Source organism: Bos javanicus, chromosome 11, assembly GCF_032452875.1.
Source record: "Bos javanicus breed banteng chromosome 11, ARS-OSU_banteng_1.0, whole genome shotgun sequence".
Taxonomy (NCBI): Eukaryota; Metazoa; Chordata; class Mammalia; order Artiodactyla; family Bovidae; genus Bos; species Bos javanicus.
In genome coordinates, this window is record NC_083878.1 from 38720989 (window position 1) to 38738015 (window position 17027).

General features: G+C 48.0%; 1 protein-coding gene across 9 annotated transcripts in view; it reads left to right on the top strand.

The window, feature by feature from the left end:
* Positions 1-4163: 4163 nt before the first annotated feature.
* The window catches only part of CCDC85A (coiled-coil domain containing 85A), a 225390-nt gene continuing 212526 nt past the window's right edge, over positions 4164-17027 (top strand). For 2 of the 9 annotated variants that reach the window (XR_009739378.1, XR_009739379.1), the window contains exons 1-2: positions 4166-5603; positions 13413-14371. Coding sequence is in view for 6 of the 9 variants with exons in the window: in XM_061432431.1 (XP_061288415.1) it covers positions 5346-5603; positions 13413-14367 (1213 nt within the window). In the remaining 3 variants the exon portion in view is untranslated. Of the gene's footprint in view, positions 5604-13412; positions 14372-17027 lie in introns of all 9 variants that reach the window. The other 7 variants (XM_061432432.1, XM_061432433.1, XM_061432431.1 and 4 more) reach the window with 6 other exon arrangements.

The window sequence follows — 17027 nt, forward strand, 5'->3', positions numbered from 1 at the left end:
GATACCAAGATGCCACTGAAGGGATTTCAGCAAGGGAGTTGTATCTCCTATCTATTGCATTCATGATGCACGATAAAGATGCCCCAAACTCAGTGGCTTACTAACAATCACACATTCTTGCACACAGATCTGAGTCTACAAGGGGAGGGACGCCTGGCTTCAGGGTGACTCTGTGTGGGGCCCAGACTGAAGCAACGGCAGCCACCCAAGGTTAGCTCTTTCCACATGAACTGTGAAAGTACAAGCGGGTGAGTTCTCACCGGAGAAGCGATACACTCTCAGGGGCACCCACTTTCCATTAGCAAAGCAAGTCCTGTGGCCAAGCACAAAATCATCAAGGCAAAGGATAAACCCTGCTGCCTTGGTGGGAGTTACTGCAAAGTCGCTGGGCAGAGATGGTATGAATTATACCTGGAGGTTGAGAGGATCCATGATTCACCCCACCTGAGGGGTGAAACAACTTGACTGTTTAAGAAAGTTTATTTGGGCAGTTGTGTGAACTCTAGAGAAGTGATGCTGGAGTCAGAAGAACCAGTGCAGACACTCAGGTGAGACCTAATGAGACTCTGGGTTGGGCAATAGTGAGCTATTATGGAATAGTTAATTCAAAAGGACAGATGAGGTAAAACCATCAGGACCTAATGACGCAGAGTCACGTAATGGCTGGTTTTAGATACCTCCATTTACTGTATACAGAATCCCCTGCTAAGGTTTGCATATGAAACTGTTAGTTGGCTTTATAGTATCAGTTTCCTTATTTCTTATTAACACAACTTTGATTTTACTTGTGACATTATTGTGCTTATCTTAAAAAAGACTACCTAGCTTCCCGTGAAGCTGGGAGGTGGTCAGATGGTAAGCCCTATTAGGATATAAATGAGATTCACTGGGTCATGTTACCAAGAGAACTTTTGCCATCTGCTTCTACCTCCTTCCTGCCTCAAATGTAGATGGATGGCCGGAGCTCCAGGTATAAACAGTTCAAACTCTTGTTCAAGGGTCAATAGCACTAGAGGAGTCTGGGTGTCGGGGGATGTTAGCTGATGTGATGAGCCATCTGTGTTTGCTGACTGGCACTCATTGAAGTTAGGCTTCTACCTCCCAGAGAGCTAGGGCACTATCTTCCTTGATGATCACATTTCAAAGGGCTGGCTCTCAGGTCCTTGAGAAAGAATTTCTGGGTGGTAATACTGGTGATAGGCTGGGAGGTGATCTACAGTTCAAGAGAGCAGAGAAAGAATTTATGATGGAAAGTCTTCTAAAGTGTTCTATGGAAAGGGAAGTCATGGACCTTCAGGATGGTCAGGAAGAAACCTGTCTGAAGTGTAGTTAAGTGGAGGGGAAATTTAAGGGCATCAAGGTCAAAGGGAGACACCACCATTCAGGCTCTCCAGGAAGTCAGGTCTCAGAAGTCCCTGAGCGATCATCTCTTAATAGGCAGCAGCTTTATCAGGGGACATACACTGAGCAGCTGGTCGAGGGTGGTCCTCTGATTTAGATCCTCATCCTACTGGACAGAGAGATTGCCTCTGCACCCTGGTTTTCTGAAGTCCCTTGGGGGCAAATCTCTGTGGTTTTCTGACCCTGTCTCCATCCTATGCCCCATGACATGTCCCACCCTTGGTCCTGCGCATGTCACTTCAGCAAGTATACGCTGACATGCCCAGGACCAAATGCATCCACTTCTTCAGGCAAAAACAAGAGTTTTCCTCTCAGATGATTCCATGTGAATCATATGTGAGAGCAGAACTGAGGATAGGGGAAGAGACTCTTGTAGCCCAAGGACAGTACACAGGGACACAGGGTACCCCTTCCAGAAATTACCACCATAAAAGGCCGAGCAGTAATACAGGGCAGCCTTGACTGGCATTACAGCTTGCCTAAGGGGCCGTACTCAGGAGGTGACTGCTGACCTTAAAATCGAGGCCTCCCTTAGCAGTTCATTCAGTTCGGTCGCTCAGTCGTGTCTGACCCTTTGTGACCCCATGGACCGCAGCAGGCCAGGCCTCCACATCTATCACCAACTTCCGGAGTTTACCCAAACTCATGTCCATTAAGTTGGTGTTGCTATCCAACCATCTCATCCTCTGTTGTCCCCTTCTCCTCCCACCTTCAATCTTTCCCAGCATCAGGGTCTTTTCCAATGAGTCAACTCTTTGCATTAGGTGGCCAAAGTATTGGAGTTTCAGCTTCAACATCAGTTCTTCCAATGAACACTCAGGACTGATTTCCTTTAGGATGGACTGGTTAGATCCCCTTGCAATCCAAGGGACTCTCAAGAGTCTTCTCCAACACCACAGTTCAAAAGCATCAATTCTTCAGCACTCAGCTTTCTTTATAGTCCAACTCTCACATCCATACATGACTACTGGAAAAACCATAGCTTTGACTAGACGAATCTTTGTTGGCAAAGTAATGTCCCTGCTTTTTAATACGCTGTATAGGTTGGTTGGTCACAGCTTTTCTTCTAAGGAGCAACCATCTTTTAATTTCATGGCTGCAATCACCATCTGCAGTGATTTTGGAGCCCAAAAAGTAAAGTCTGCCACTGTTTCCACTGTTTCCCCATCTATTTGCCATGAAGTGATGGGACCAGATGCCATGATCTTAGTTTTCTGAATGTTGAGTTTTAAGCCAACTTTTTAACTTTCCTCTTTCACTTTCATCAAGAGTCTCTTTAGTTCTTCTTTGCTTTCTTCCATAAGGGTGGTGTCATCTGCATATCTGAGGTTATTGATATTTCTCCTTGAAATCTTGATTCCAGCTTGTGCTTCATCCAGCCCATCTCTTTCAGAATTTTCCACAGTTTATTGTGATCCACACAGTAAAAGGCTTTGGCATAAACAACAAAGCAGAAACAGATGTTTTTCTGGAACTCTCTTGCTTTTTCGATGATCCAGCACAGGTTGGCAATTTGATATCTAGTTTTTCTGCCTTTTCTAAAACCAGCTTGAACATCTGGAAATTCATGGTTCACTTATTGTTGAAGCCTGGCTTGGAGAATTTTGAGCATTACTTTACTAGCGTGTGAGATGAGTGCAACTGTACGGTAGTTTGAGCATTCTTTGGCATTGCCTTTCTTTGGGATTGGAATGAAAACTGACCTTTTCCAGTCCTGTGGCCACTGCTGAGTTTTCCAAATTTGCTGGCATATTGAGTGCAGCACTTTCACAGCCTCATCTTTTAGGATTTGAAATAGCTCAACTGGAATTCTATTACTTACACTAGCTTTGTTTGTAGTGATGCTTCCTAAGGCCCACTTGACTTCACATTCTAGGATGTCTGGCTCTAGGTGAGTGATCACACCATCATGATTATCTGGGTCATGAAGATCTTTTTTGTACAGTTCTTCTGTGTATTCTTTCCAACTCTTCTTAGTATCTTCTGCTTCTGTTAGGTCCATACCATTTCTGTCCTTTTTTGAGCCCACCTTTGCATGAAATGTTCCCTTGGTATCTTAATTTTCTTGAAGAGATCTCTAGTCTTTTCCATTCTATTGTTTTCCTCTATTTCTTTGCAAGGATCATTGAGGAAGGCTTTCTTATCTCTCTTTGCTATTCTTTGGCACTCAGCATTCAAATGGGTATATCTTTCCTTTTCTTCTTTGCTTTTGGCTTCTCTTGTTTTCACAGCTATTTTTAAGCCCTCCTCAGAGAGCCATTTTGCTTTTTTGCATTTCTTCTTCTTGGAGATGGTCTTGATCCCTGTCTCCTGTACAGTGTCACGAACCTACATCCATAGTTCATCAGGCACTCTGTCTATCAGATCTAGTCCCTTTAATCTACTTCCCACTTTCACTGTATATCATAAGGGATTTCATTACGAGAAGACTCTACACATGGACATCACCAGATGGTCAACACTGAAATCAGATTGATTATATTCTTTGCAGTCAAAGATGGAAAAGCTCTATACAGTCAGCAAAAACAAGACCAGGAGCTGACTGTGGCTCAGATCATGAACTCCTTATTGCCAAATTCAGACTTAAATTGAAGAAAGTAGGGAAAACCACTAGACCATTCAGATATGACCTAAATCAAACCCCTCCCTGAGCAGGAGTTTTTATTTTTCCCTTAAGGCTTTGATGTTTTTCAAACAAAAATATAAAAGATCCAGAACCTCCCCTTAAGCTTCTTCACTAAGTAGTGGGTTTTTAGACAAGACAGAGGCCTGCTGTGGTGAGTGTAAGGGTGTGTGGTCCCTAGAGTATTGCCCAGAAGCCTCTTTTTCCCCTTCTTAGAGGGTTTTCTTACACGTTTCTTCCCCACAGCCCTCTGATGTCTTTGCCGCCGACCTTTTCTTCCGTCCTCCAAAGTATACGCAGACGGTTACCTTCATGTCGTCCTACTCATCTTTCCTGAACCCCAATTTCTTCAAGTAGCTCTCATTTTGCTCACAGCTGTTTCGCCTGCCCGGTAACGAGCCTGGCAGGCAAGGGGCGGAGGAAGCAGTAACTTCGGTCACACGGTGGCGCCCGCGAGCCTCCCAAAGCCCTAGCATCACGTCTTCTCATACTTCTCCCGCCCCACCCGCGCCGGGGCGCAGAACGAGCCGCACCCCCGGCCTTCCCCGGCGGGACAGCTGAGAGCGTGCTTCGGCATCCCAGCAGGCAAGCGAACGGCTGCAGCTGCGTCCGGCCCGCGCGGGAGGTGCGGCCGGCTGCGGGCGGCCCTGGCTCCAGGCTCCTCCTCCTGCCGATCCAGCCTTTTCCCACCCAGCCTCCACCCCTCCTCGGCTCGGCGCTGCAAATCCTAGGCTTCTCTGGGAGCGGCGGCGGGAGTAGCGAAGGCGGTCGGAGGAGCGCAGCCGGCCGACCGCACGGATCACCCGGGCAGCAGCGGCGGCGGCCCTAGCTTAGCCCCGGAGGTGCCGTGGGGCCCAGCGCGCCCAGAGAGGCTAGCAGAGAGGCGGGGCTGCAGCTGGCCAAGGGGGAAGAAAGTGAGCGTGTCTGCGTTGTGTGCGTGAGAGAGTGTAGGGGGCGACAGGCTCAAATTAGGGCGGCGGAGAGGGCAGGGGATCCGGGGTGCGGCTCCCCAGTGTCTCCCCGAGCGGCACCTGCTTCCCGGCGCCCCTCACCATGGACCTGCGCGGAGTCGGGATGTGCCTTGGCCGCAGCGCGCGGGTGGCTGCCCGGCCCTGGGGGTGCGCGGGCGCGCGCGCGGAGATGGCGAGGTAGGATGGCCGTCCAGCGCGACCCCTGCCGCCCCAACCCAGCGGCCCCTGGGCGGTGCAGCTGACTCGCTGGAGCGCACAGGGGTGTGGGCGGAGGCGGCCCCGCAGCGCCCGCGTCTTCGGGAGTCGCTTTGCCTTTTCCACCCACTCGCACCTGCCACCGCGCGGATACCATGTCGAAAGCGGCTGGAGGCGCATCGGCGGCGGAAAGTTGTCCTCCAACCTCTGCCGGCCCGTCTGCGGCCGCTGCCGTGGAGGACCTGTCCAAAGTGTCGGACGAGGAGCTGCTGCAGTGGAGCAAGGAGGAGCTGATCCGTTGCCTGCGGCGCGCGGAGGCCGAGAAGGTGAGCGCGATGCTGGACCACAGCAACCTCATCCGGGAGGTCAACCGCCGCCTGCAGCTGCACCTCGGCGAGATACGCGGGCTCAAGGTGAGCGCTGAGCTCGGCAGGGCGGGGAGCTGGGCGCCCCGGGGAGGTGGGGCCAGACGACTTTCCCTCCTTCCGTCAACAGGTAGTGCTCCCCTTTCTCCCTGTCTGCAGCGCCCCCCCCCCACCCCCCCGCTCCCCTTCCCCAGGCCTTTGGAAACTTTTCCAAACTTCGGAGACATTCGGTTGTCTCTTCTTCTCCATATGGGGCGCGCTAGCGTCGAGCTCGGTGGTCCTTTGTGGCCCCAGGAGCGTGCTCCAAGGATGTAGCAAGGCTGGGAGGTCAGCGATGGGCCCGCGGAATCTTTAATTTCTCAGGAAACCTGGAAAATCGGTGCTTTGGGGAGCCGGGTTACAGCCAGGCAGGAAAAAAACAAAAACGAGCGAAGGGTTGAGTCCAGAGCGTCTTCGCCCTTGGGGATCAGGGACACGATAGCGTTGCTCTGGCGCCACGACTTCTCCATGGGGCATAAAGTGAAGAAAGGGACGGGGGAGAGGAGTTGACGGGGCGCCCAGGGTGAAGCCCGGCGCCATCCCTGGAGCTGGGCTATGTCTCATCTTGCAGAGAAGCTTACCTCTGCCTTCCCGTTCTGTTTTCTACCTGTTCCGATGCTTTCCTTCTCCTTGAGTTAGACTGGCATCATCTGGGGTTGCCCGACCGTACCATTTGCCCCCGATTTGATTATAAGTTCATCTAGCCTGGGGTGAAGGGCAAAGGGACTCAGTGTGGGAAGCACAGGGATTTGAAAATGTAACTCAAGTATCAGCCAATGATGCTTTTCCTTTCTTTGCTATTAGGGGAAAGAAAAGAACAAAAGAAAAGCAAAACAGTAAAGCCCCAAACCCCCACTAAGTTTCTTTTCTCCTGGCAGCCTCTGAGGGTGCCTGCAGTGTGCCCGCCCCAGTGGCTGCCGCAGATGAGTGGTGGGGAACCGCCCTGCCCCTGTGTACCACAAACTTCCTTTCCTCACTGCTTGCGCTGGTGCCTCCTGGTATTCCTTCCTCTCATTGTTCTTCTTTTGTTTATAGGAAGCCAGACACAAACGAAATCTCTGAAGGAACCTGGGGAGCAAATACCCGCAGGCACATGCTGTTCTTGTCTCTCTTCCACTCCCACCCGACTCCTCAGGCCCTAGACGCATTCGGAATTTCCTCAGCGGTCCAGCTCTAGGATTCTGGGGCAGAGGGGAATGGGAGGAGCAGAAGGCAAGATGCTCACCTGGGTGCTGGGCCCACTCCAGGTGGAGATGGCCCTGCCCCGAGGCTCCAGCTGACTGTCATATGGTCCCTAGAGTGGGTGCAGTTGGGAGAATCTCAGTTAGAAAAACCCCAAGGCTTTATCTCTCTTTTGGTTTAATTCATTACTAATGGACTATTTATTAAGTACTAGACTCTTGGGGGATGAGAGGCAGGCCAGGGTAGTGGGGAGATCATCTCAGGTGGGTTTGCATCTACAGTAGAATCCTCATTTGGCCAGGAGGGTGAGCTTGGGTAATTAATTTCTCAGAGCTTCATTTTACTCATTAATAAAATGCAAATCATAGTAACCATCACCTTGGGGGTTGTGACAATTTTGATAATGTAGGCAAAGGTTTAATTCTGGACTTGTCTACAAAAATGGTGGTTATTGTCATCAGGTGACGATGCATAAGTGTATGTATAGCTGTGAATCTTCCGGATCAGTCCCAGTTTCCTAGGCAAAGCTGGACCCAGGTATAGTTCATGATGGTCCAATTTCATCCTCTTCTATGGCTTGAACTATAATATGACTTGGGAGAGTTTGTAATTAATTTCCTAGAGATTTTGATAGTATGGAGCATTGACGTAAGTGCTTAGAAATACTTGAAAGTTCTTTTCGTTTGTGTGGACTGTGTATGTAAGTCTATGTGTAAGTGGTGTGGGGAATGGGGGACCTGGTCTTGATTCCAGTAACCTCATTTAGAGGAATACCTATACGGCCAGTTAAGAGTAGCTATGACACCTCAAGTAGTCTCCCCTGTGGCTGGAATTTGTGACTAGTCCACCAAGTTCAGAAATGACGGGGCAGGTTACTGCTGTCTGACACAGCCTCTACTTCTCATCCCCATCATCCGCCCCTGCCCAGGCCTCCCTCATCCCCCCAGGGCTATGGTAAAGCCCTGTCAAGGGGCCAGCCATCTTCCTTCCCTTCCTCATCTCGGCTCAGAAATTCCGTGGACACCATCATGATCCATAAATGTCATTGACTGAATAAGTAATACTATATTTATTTTCATTTAATTGGAAGGAAGGGAATTTATTTTGTGCCCTCTGTTGGTTTGGGACTCTCAGCTGAAGACTATAAGTTTGGAGTAATTAAGGCCATAACACTTTGCCTTTTTTTTTTTTTTTTAATGTCTCTTTCTGTGAGCTGCCTTTGAAATTGCATTTCAATATTTTGAAGGCTACTAGGTGGTACTCTGGCTGTGGACACGGGGAGATGGAAGCAATATTCTTGTCCTTTGAGGGGCCTATGACTAAGTCCTAGCATTGGCTTGGTAGTGCAGGATGGAGCAGTGGAAAGTGAAAGGTTTTGGGCCCTGATAATTTGGGTAGCATGGGCAAATAACTCACCTTCTTGAGCTTTTGTTTTTTTCATCTGCTAAATGGGTATATTATTTCTGCATGAAGTTTGATGAAGATTAAATGATACACAGATGAAGAAATGCAGTGAGGTTCAATACCTTTCTTAAGGTCACACAGATATGAAATGATCCAAGTAAGCTGATTTTTTTTCTTTTGGCTGGTTGACATTCTCTGGTTGGGATGCGTCTTCCTAAAAGGGGTTCGAGAAAGGAGATTCTGGTTAGGGTGCTGATGTTGAAAGGGATGAATTCCTAAGAACCACATTCCTGCTCTCTGAACATGTACCAGCACTCACATGGCTCTGGCCTAGAATTTTGGCAGGGGAGGTTGGGGGCAACTGAATCTCTATGGATTTATCTGCAACACATTAATTTTCCTCCTTGCTCTCCAACACACTAATTCCCCATTCTGCAATGATGGAAAAACAACAAAATAATTCTTTAACCTCAGTTATAGCACTTGAGGGGTTTCCCTGATGGTGCAGTGGTGAAGAATCTACCTGCCAGTGTAGAAGATGCAGGTTCAGTCGCTGAGTTGGGAAGATCCCCTGGCAACCCACTCCAGTGTTCTTGCCTGGAAAATACCATGGACAGAGGAGTCTGGCGGGCTACAGTTCATGGGATCACAAGAAAGTCAGACGTAACTCAGTGACTGAGTGCATGCACACACACACGCAGTGCTCAAGAGCCCTAGGTATGAAATTTGGGATGATGTGAATTTCAAGTGATTATACATTTAGTCTTTTAAAAAGCCCACTTTAGACAAATGGGTAACATCTAGTGGCCTGTTGCAATGTTAAAAAAAATACTGTTTTGAAAAAGACAACCCAAGTCTTAAAGAGACAGATTTGAAAAAACTAGCTCACAAGGTTATTATCAAGCTGGTTGCTTAGCTATTCATTAGAAGGCAAAGGAAATAGCTAAAAATTGGAGAGGACATAATATTTGCAAGAACCCAGGTGGTGCTAGTGGTAAAGAACCCACCTGCTAATGCAGGAGACATAAGAGATGCAGGTTTGATCCCTGGGTTGGGCAGACCCCCTGGAGGAGGGTATGGCAACCCACTGCAGTATTCTTGCCTGGAAAATACCATGGACAGAGGAGCCCGGTGGGCTACAGTCCATGGGGTTGCAAAGAGTCAGACATGACTGAAGCGAGTTAGCACGCATGCAATGAAAAAAAGGAATAGTAAATAAATGAAATAAAAAAAAGGGGATACTGATAAAACTGAATGAGGCAATACCTATCCCTTCAACCTCAACTAGAATTCTGACACTTGAGCAACACAGGTTTGAATTGCTCAGGTCCACTTTTATAGGGATATTTTCACGAGTAAATACTGCAGGGCTATGATCTGCCATTGGTTGAATCCGTGATTGCGGATCTGGTGTGTATAGGGCCGACTGTAAGTTGCATGGGTTTTCAACTTGGCCAGATGTCAGCACCCCTAGCCCCCAGCTTGTTCAGGGGTCACATGTATATATTTCACTCCATTTGGGAAGCAACCCATGGTGGCACAAGTCCTGTTTACTTCCCAGTTCTGGAGAAAACAGGAATAGTTGTAGGATAGTCAAAAGGTAATATTTTCACATGGGGATTCAGATGAAGAACATGACTTGAACTTTCTGTGAAATACCAGAATTAAGCTAAATGTGCAAGAATTTTTGAAGCTGTGAAAGATTGATTTTGTTTAGCATTATTTTCTTAGAATATCCACAGCTTCTGATTTTCCATAAGGCACCCGTGTCAAGGGATAATTTATTCTCTTATTACTATAGGCTCCAACACAGCAGGAGCCAGCAGAAAACAATAAGAAGCCTTTTGTCAGCAGCTAGAGCTGTGTCTTGTTTGGATCACTTGCCTAGGGCTTTAAAGGGTTGGTCGCTCCATCAACACCTATTAAGCATTCACTGTGTGCAGTGCACCAAGTCAGATGAATCAAATATGCAAAGAAAGACACTGAAATGGATTCTTGCCCTCCAGAAGCCATCTACATTAGAAAAGAAAAAAAAAATGATGCCCAATGAGTGCTCTAAGGAGTGTTTCCCACAGGCAGTGAGCAGTGAGTAGAAATCCACTCATTCGTTCTTTCAGACCCGGTGCTCCTGCATACCCGGTGCTCTTCTAGGGCTGGTGGAGTCCTAGAAGTGCAAGCTCTCCTCTTAGGCAAATTCACAGACAAGACAAGGTAGTTTTTTCTAGTTGGAAATTTAGACCTAATCAGGGTTCCTAGTTGGCTGGTTCATAATTAGAGGGGTCTAAAGGTAGAAAGGCAGGAGAAAGCCTTTCAGGCCTGGTCCAAGGGTTTCTTCATTTTCCCTGGCAAAGGGAAGGTGATGGAGGCAGGAGAGATGTCACCTGCAGGGAGAGTGTTTGAAGATCAGTCTGGCCAGGGAGAGCTTGAATTGGAATGACTGAGGGAAGTTAGAGGCTGGGCAGATCAAGGCTGGGAGACCTGGGGATGCTTTTGGAGACAGCAGGCCTGAGGTCAGAGGTGGCACTGAGAAGCGGAAGAACTGGATGGGCATTAGACACAAGGAAACAGAGCCATTGGTAATGCTAGGAGTTAGAATCAAGTTGGAAACTAAGCTGCACTGATCCTCTTTCTCCTCAGGCCTTGAGAATCACTCCTGCCTTAGGCCTCATGACTGCCAGGAGGTGCCAGGCATGGTTGGTAGATGTTTTATGGTTTACTTTCTAGTCAATATCAAGGAAAGTGTTGGAATCAGTCTGAGTTTGAGAGAATCAGGTCCCCTCTCTGAGTGCCTCTAGTTCTGGGTCGTCTGACAGTCACAAGACCAGAGGTTTTCAAGCTTTGTGAAGCAAGGGAAATCTTAGGTAGCTGCCCCCTTTCACCCCCTCCAAAGGATGATGCTGCAAGAAACAGCTACCCCTTTTACTCTGTGTGAATGGAGACTAAATGGGGATTTCACAATTAATTCTGAATTCCTTGATTTCAGGTATCCACAGTGGGGGTGCTGTGTGTGGGATACACAGAGGTGAAAGGAACAGATGGGTCTCCATTCTCATGCCTCTGGTCCTGTGAAGAAGGAGACTTGACCAATAGTCACACTCAACCGTGTGTGATTAGAAGTTGTAAAAAGCCCAACAGGGGGGCCGTTGAAGGGGTCCAGCATGGAAGAGGACTTCCTTTAGCCTGAGTGAAAGGGGGAAGGGCTCATCCCTTGGGCCTGAGACCCACCAGCATGGGTGGGGCTCAGTGCGTGATGGGGAGGAATGGTCTCACTTTGTGCACTGCCTCCAAGGGTAGCAGCCGCTGTTATCTCCCTCTACCTAGACTTTGTAGCCTCCTAGCTGGTCTTCCAGCTTTCACCTTATCCTGTCTCCCTCACTTCAAGTCACTCTCTCCTTCCATCCCCCAGCAAACTCTTTTCTGCACAGAACACTGGTGATTCTGTATAGAATGAATCACATCATGTCAATCCTTGAGGCTCAGCTCATCGACAGTCCAGAATTTTCCTGTGGCTGCTGTGGCCCACATTACCTAGCCCTGGCACCCACCCACTTGAACGTCGCCTCCCAGACCTCCTTCCTCACTCTGCCCCTCTTGCTCATTCCGCTTTAGGTCCACGAGCCTTGCTGCAGCTTGAGCCACACTTGTCTCAGGGCTTTTACACTGGCCTTTCTCGCTTTCAACAAATGTTTGCTCCTTGATTTCTCCCAGGACTTTGCTCAAATGTTTTCCTTCTCTGCAGAGGTGCTTTCTCTTTATAGATAGTATTTTTTCACCTGCTTTAGTCTTTTTCCCAGCACTTTTTACTATATGACATTACGTTCTATACTTTTTGCTAGTCTTTCCCACCAAAATGAAAGCCATAGGAAGGTCAAGGTTCTTCAAGGTCAAGGTCCACAGTCAATGTCCTTGCTGTGTCCACTGATCTCTCCCTAGCACCTGGACTAATACCTTGCACATAATAGATGTTTACTAAATATTCATGAAGGAATCACCATTCATGCTGGAGAAGTAGGCCAGTTAAGAGGACTGGGAGCCTTTTGAGACTTACAGGATTTTGTACTTTATCCTAAGGGCAGTGAGACCCTTTTAAGGGTTTGAAGTATGGGAGTGACAAGGTAAGTTTCAGAGGTAGAGTTCAGGAGATGTGTTTGGCTTGCAAATGGGAGGTGAAGGAGAAGGAGGTGCCAGGCAGAACTACAAATTCTTATGAAGAGAAACAGGATGGGTGGAGGTGGCATGTGCTGAGAGGTGTGATTTGGGGAGGGGAGTCTGGATATAACACAAAAGCTTGAGTTTCCATGAGATGCCTGGGAGACCTGTGGCGGTTGGGGGTGGCAATAAGGGGCTGGATGTGCAGGATTGAAGCGCCACCAGAGGGCAATTATGCTGCTCCCTAGTGAGGGATCAGGGCTGCGCATCCCATGTCATGGGCTGAACACCAAGGCTCTGTTTCTTGTTTGCGGTGATGAAAAGTCTGCCGCTTCAGAGCTTTTAAGTCTTTCGAAGGTCACAAGTAGCCATCTTTCTTTCTTGAAGGTGAAGCAGGGACCCTTATCTTTTTTTTTTCTTTTTCTTTTTTACCGATTTCCTGTTAATGAACTGGCTGCTCCCTCAAGAGTGACTGGATGACCTTGGACAGGTGAAGCTTTTCGAGGTCCAGTTTCCCATTCTGTAAAAGACCCATGATAACCATTATCCCCTGAGGGTTTGGTGAGAAGTAGATGAGATAATGCAAGTAAAACATAGGGCAGGGAGCATAATCGATACCCATTGTTTTTATTTTTATGGATAGCTAGGCATCTTTTGGAGAAGGCAATGTCAACCCACTCCAGTACTCTTGCCTGGAAAATCCCATGGACGGAGGGGCCTGGTGGGCTGCAGTCCATGGGGTCGCTAGGAGTAGGACACAACTGAGTGACTTCACTTTCACTTTTCCCTTTCATGCATTGGAGAAGGAAATGGCAACCCACTCCAGTGTTCTTGCCTGGAGAATCCCAGGGACGGGGGAGCCTGGTGGACTGCTGTCTATGGGGTCGCACAGAGTCAGACACGACTGAAGCGACTTAGCAGCAGCAGCAGGCATCTTTAGCTTGCTCTCACCTTTTCACTTCCTCCCCTAGCATCACAGAGAATTCACCCATTCCAGACTCCCAGTTCCCAGGAGGTCTGAGCCTAGTGCCCCGGCCCATACACAATTATTCCTCCCTTGAATGGCTGTGTGTCTCTTTTCAGGATATTAACCAGAAACTCCAGGAGGACAACCAGGAGCTGAGGGACCTCTGCTGTTTCCTGGATGATGACCGGCAGAAGGGCAAGAGGGTGTCCCGGGAGTGGCAGAGACTGGGCCGGTATACGGCGGGGGTGATGCACAAGGAAGTGGCCTTATACCTGCAGAAGCTGAAGGAGCTGGAGGTGAAGCAGGAGGAGGTGGTGAAGGAGAACATGGAGCTCAAGGAGCTGTGTGTGCTGCTGGACGAGGAGAAGGGCCCGGGCTGCGCGGGCAGCCGTTGCTCCATCGACAGCCAGGCCAGCCTGTGCCAGCTCTCCGCCACCACAGCACCCTACGTGCGGGACGTGGGCGACGGCAGCAGTACTTCGAGCACCGGCAGCACCGACAGCCCCGACCATAAGCACCACGCGAGCGGCAGCAGCCCTGAGCACCTGCAGAAACCCAGGGCGGAGGGCAGCCCGGAACATTCCAAGCACGGGAGTGCCAGCCCCGAGCATCTGCAGAAAGCTAGGGCCTCCGGGACCCCAGATCACCCCAAAGCTCTCAAAGGCCCCAGCCCTGAGCACCACAAACCCTTGTGCAAGGGCAGTCCAGAACAGCAGAGGCACCCACACGCAGGGAACAGCCCGGAAACGCTGCCCAAGCACTTGCTGAGCGGGAGCCCCGAACACTTCCAGAAGCACAGGCCCGGCGGCAGCCCCGAGCACACCAGGCACAGCGGAGGGAGCCCCGAGCATCTGCAGAAACACGCCCTCGGTGGGAGCCTGGAGCACCTCCCCAGGGTCAGGGGCACCAGCCCCGAGCACCTCAAACAGCATTTCGGAGGGAGCCCTGATCACAAACACGTGGGTGGAGGAGGCGGCGGCAGCGGCAGCAGCAGCAGGGAGGGCACCCTCCGAAGGCAGGCGCAAGAAGATGCGTCAGCCCATCACCGGAATGTCTACAGTGGCATGAACGGTGGGTCAGTACGTGCTGCGGAGCTGGGGCAACTCTGTAGACAGTTAAGATGATGAAAGGCTTGCCAGCCACGTAAGAAAGTGCAGGTGCCAGCAGTCGCTGGCCTGGAGGTGTGTGGGGAAGGGCAGCATATATTTGCCTCCAAATTATGATGCGTGTTACTCCCCCTCCATTTGTCCTCGTTTTATGCATTTATCAGGTAGCCTGGAGAATGCTGGGGAGGAGGGGGCAGGGGAAGGAGAGGAAAACAATAATTCTGTGGGACCCTGAGTGGTTAGGGTGAGATGTCGGTCATTGAAGATAAAAATAGAACCAATCTAAGATTTCTGTATCTTGAACATTTTCCTAGTTGTGTATAGTTTCCTACCGGGCTCTGCTGAAACAGGTGACCAAAGCTTTTTGAATCCAGTTAACAGCTTTTATGTGCAGGAAGAAATAAGTATTTATTATGAAAAACAATAACACTAAAAAAGAACTAGGGCATCCTTAAATGGCTTGAAACTGGGTTGCCAGGCGCCTGTAAACATGCCTTACTTTACCTTGAGAATGTTTTGCATTGTGTTGGGGACTTTAACAGGAATCTGTGACTTTTCTTTCCATCTGGAGTGCATCAAATGATTTCCTTCCCAGTTCAGTCAAAACCCACCCGATCCTCTCACCAAAGTCCCTCAAAACGTATTCTGAGTAGCATGCTCTTTTACATTGTGAGTCGTCTTTCTGGTTATTTAAATGTTCCTTTAAAATGTACAGATGTGTTTGGACATTCTTTTGCTTTCCAAAGCATAACAGCCACTACATTTGCTGAAGCACCCCTAAACCTGACTCCAAACCTTTTGGAAGAGGTTTAATTTTCTGCATCTTGGTTCTGAAACCACTTTGAACTCTAGAGAAAATAGTTTTCTGTTTAAAAAAAAAAAATCCTCACAGTTCTTTTATGTTACATGTGGCTGAGTTAGAACTAAAATGACAGGTTTTGTGGAGTTTTTGCATCCAAAAAATTTCAGTATCTGAGGTTTTTCACTTTATTTGAAAGCTGCCCCAGAGTCTGTGTGCAGTCAGCTCTGAGCAGTGGTCGAGGGCACTCATTTTAGCAATGACACAAAGGGGTAAATTTTCAATATTATACTTGGGGATTTACCTGTTGGATTTCATTTCATCCTAATCTCATAGTGCTGAAGATTGATTCCTGAAGCTTGGCTTCTAATACATTCAATATTTTAAGCACAGATTTGGAACTGGAAAGAGCAGGAAAGGGCGGATGCCGTTGCTTTCTCAGTTGTGTGTGCTGGGAGGTGGAAGCCAGGAGAAGCCAGTTCACTGCTGCGTCGAGGCCACTGCCTGGCTGGCGGGGGCTTTTCCTTTGCTGATGCGCCCTCCCTTGCACTTGCTCTTTCCTGGGGAGGTGCAGGAGCGGCCTGATTGCAGGGCAGCCTCAGCTGTGTAGTTCTCACAAGCGATGAAATTCTTTTAAAAAGATATTTTGGTTGTGTTGCTATCACAGGATGTATATATCACCAGCCATGAAACTTGACTTTGGGGGTAATGGGTTAATGGGAAAGTAAAGTTGATGACTTCCATTTCTTGATTATTTTTAACTAGCATGACAAGTAAATGTGCACGCTATTTTGAGGAAATTTTGTATCTTGAACCCAAATAAAGATTACTTAAGGGCGGGTGGTTCACTTACAAAACAATTCTTCTTGCAAAAGAAATTATTTAAATAAAGAACTTCTCTAATTAATGTACGATTTAACTTACCAGAAGAGATTTTAGGTGCAGTTTTTAAGCAATTTGTGCTAAGTAAGGTCTGTCTCTAGATTGAGAGGACATTACATCATGGAATCTTATTGCCTGAGTTCAGACAAATTTCACAGGAAAATTATTAAAAAAATTTATTTTAATTTAGTTAAAAATTTGATGTAACATAGATGTAGTCTTTAGAATGAAACCATAGCTTCTTGTTTACTTCAGGTTTTCTCTTTCAAAAGTGACAAATATTCTGACAGTTGATATCCTCACCAAAGTGTATTTGTAGTCCATTTGCATTGCATTTTTATTTCAATAATTAATTGGAAAATGAAGAGGCACGATGAGATGTTTATGGATCATCAGCCTGGAAACTTGGGCACTGGTAGCCTGTGTTTATCCTGCTGTTGCAAATTAATTTTTTATATGGATGGTAAGACATGACTTTTCAAATTTTTAAATCCCCACACACTTTGGTTGAATTACTGGTTTATAAACAGATAGGAATCAAGAGCGAGGTAAATCCCAAATTGCAAATTTGCTGAGTCATTTACAGAGCCCTTCAGTGTGGGGTTGGAGTGATGGGTGTTTTGGATGAGCACTTAAATGTTTTTGCTTGAACACAAAGCAGGTGAAAGTTGTGAGGGAGTCATCTTGTGTGATTTGGCAGGTGTAGCAGCATTCCCGACTTACGGGTCTACCGGTAAGCCATCCCTAGTTGTGACGATTATATCTCCAGATGGCTGTCAAATGTTCCTGGGGTAGCAAGATGGCAAAATTGCCCCTGGTTCAAAATCACTGCTTTTGAGCAGTGTTTTTCAGTTTGGCTGCTGGTTAAAATCACTGGGCTGACTTTGTAAAAACACTGTTGCATGGACTCCACGTTCTGATGAACATTGATTTGTTCTGGCACT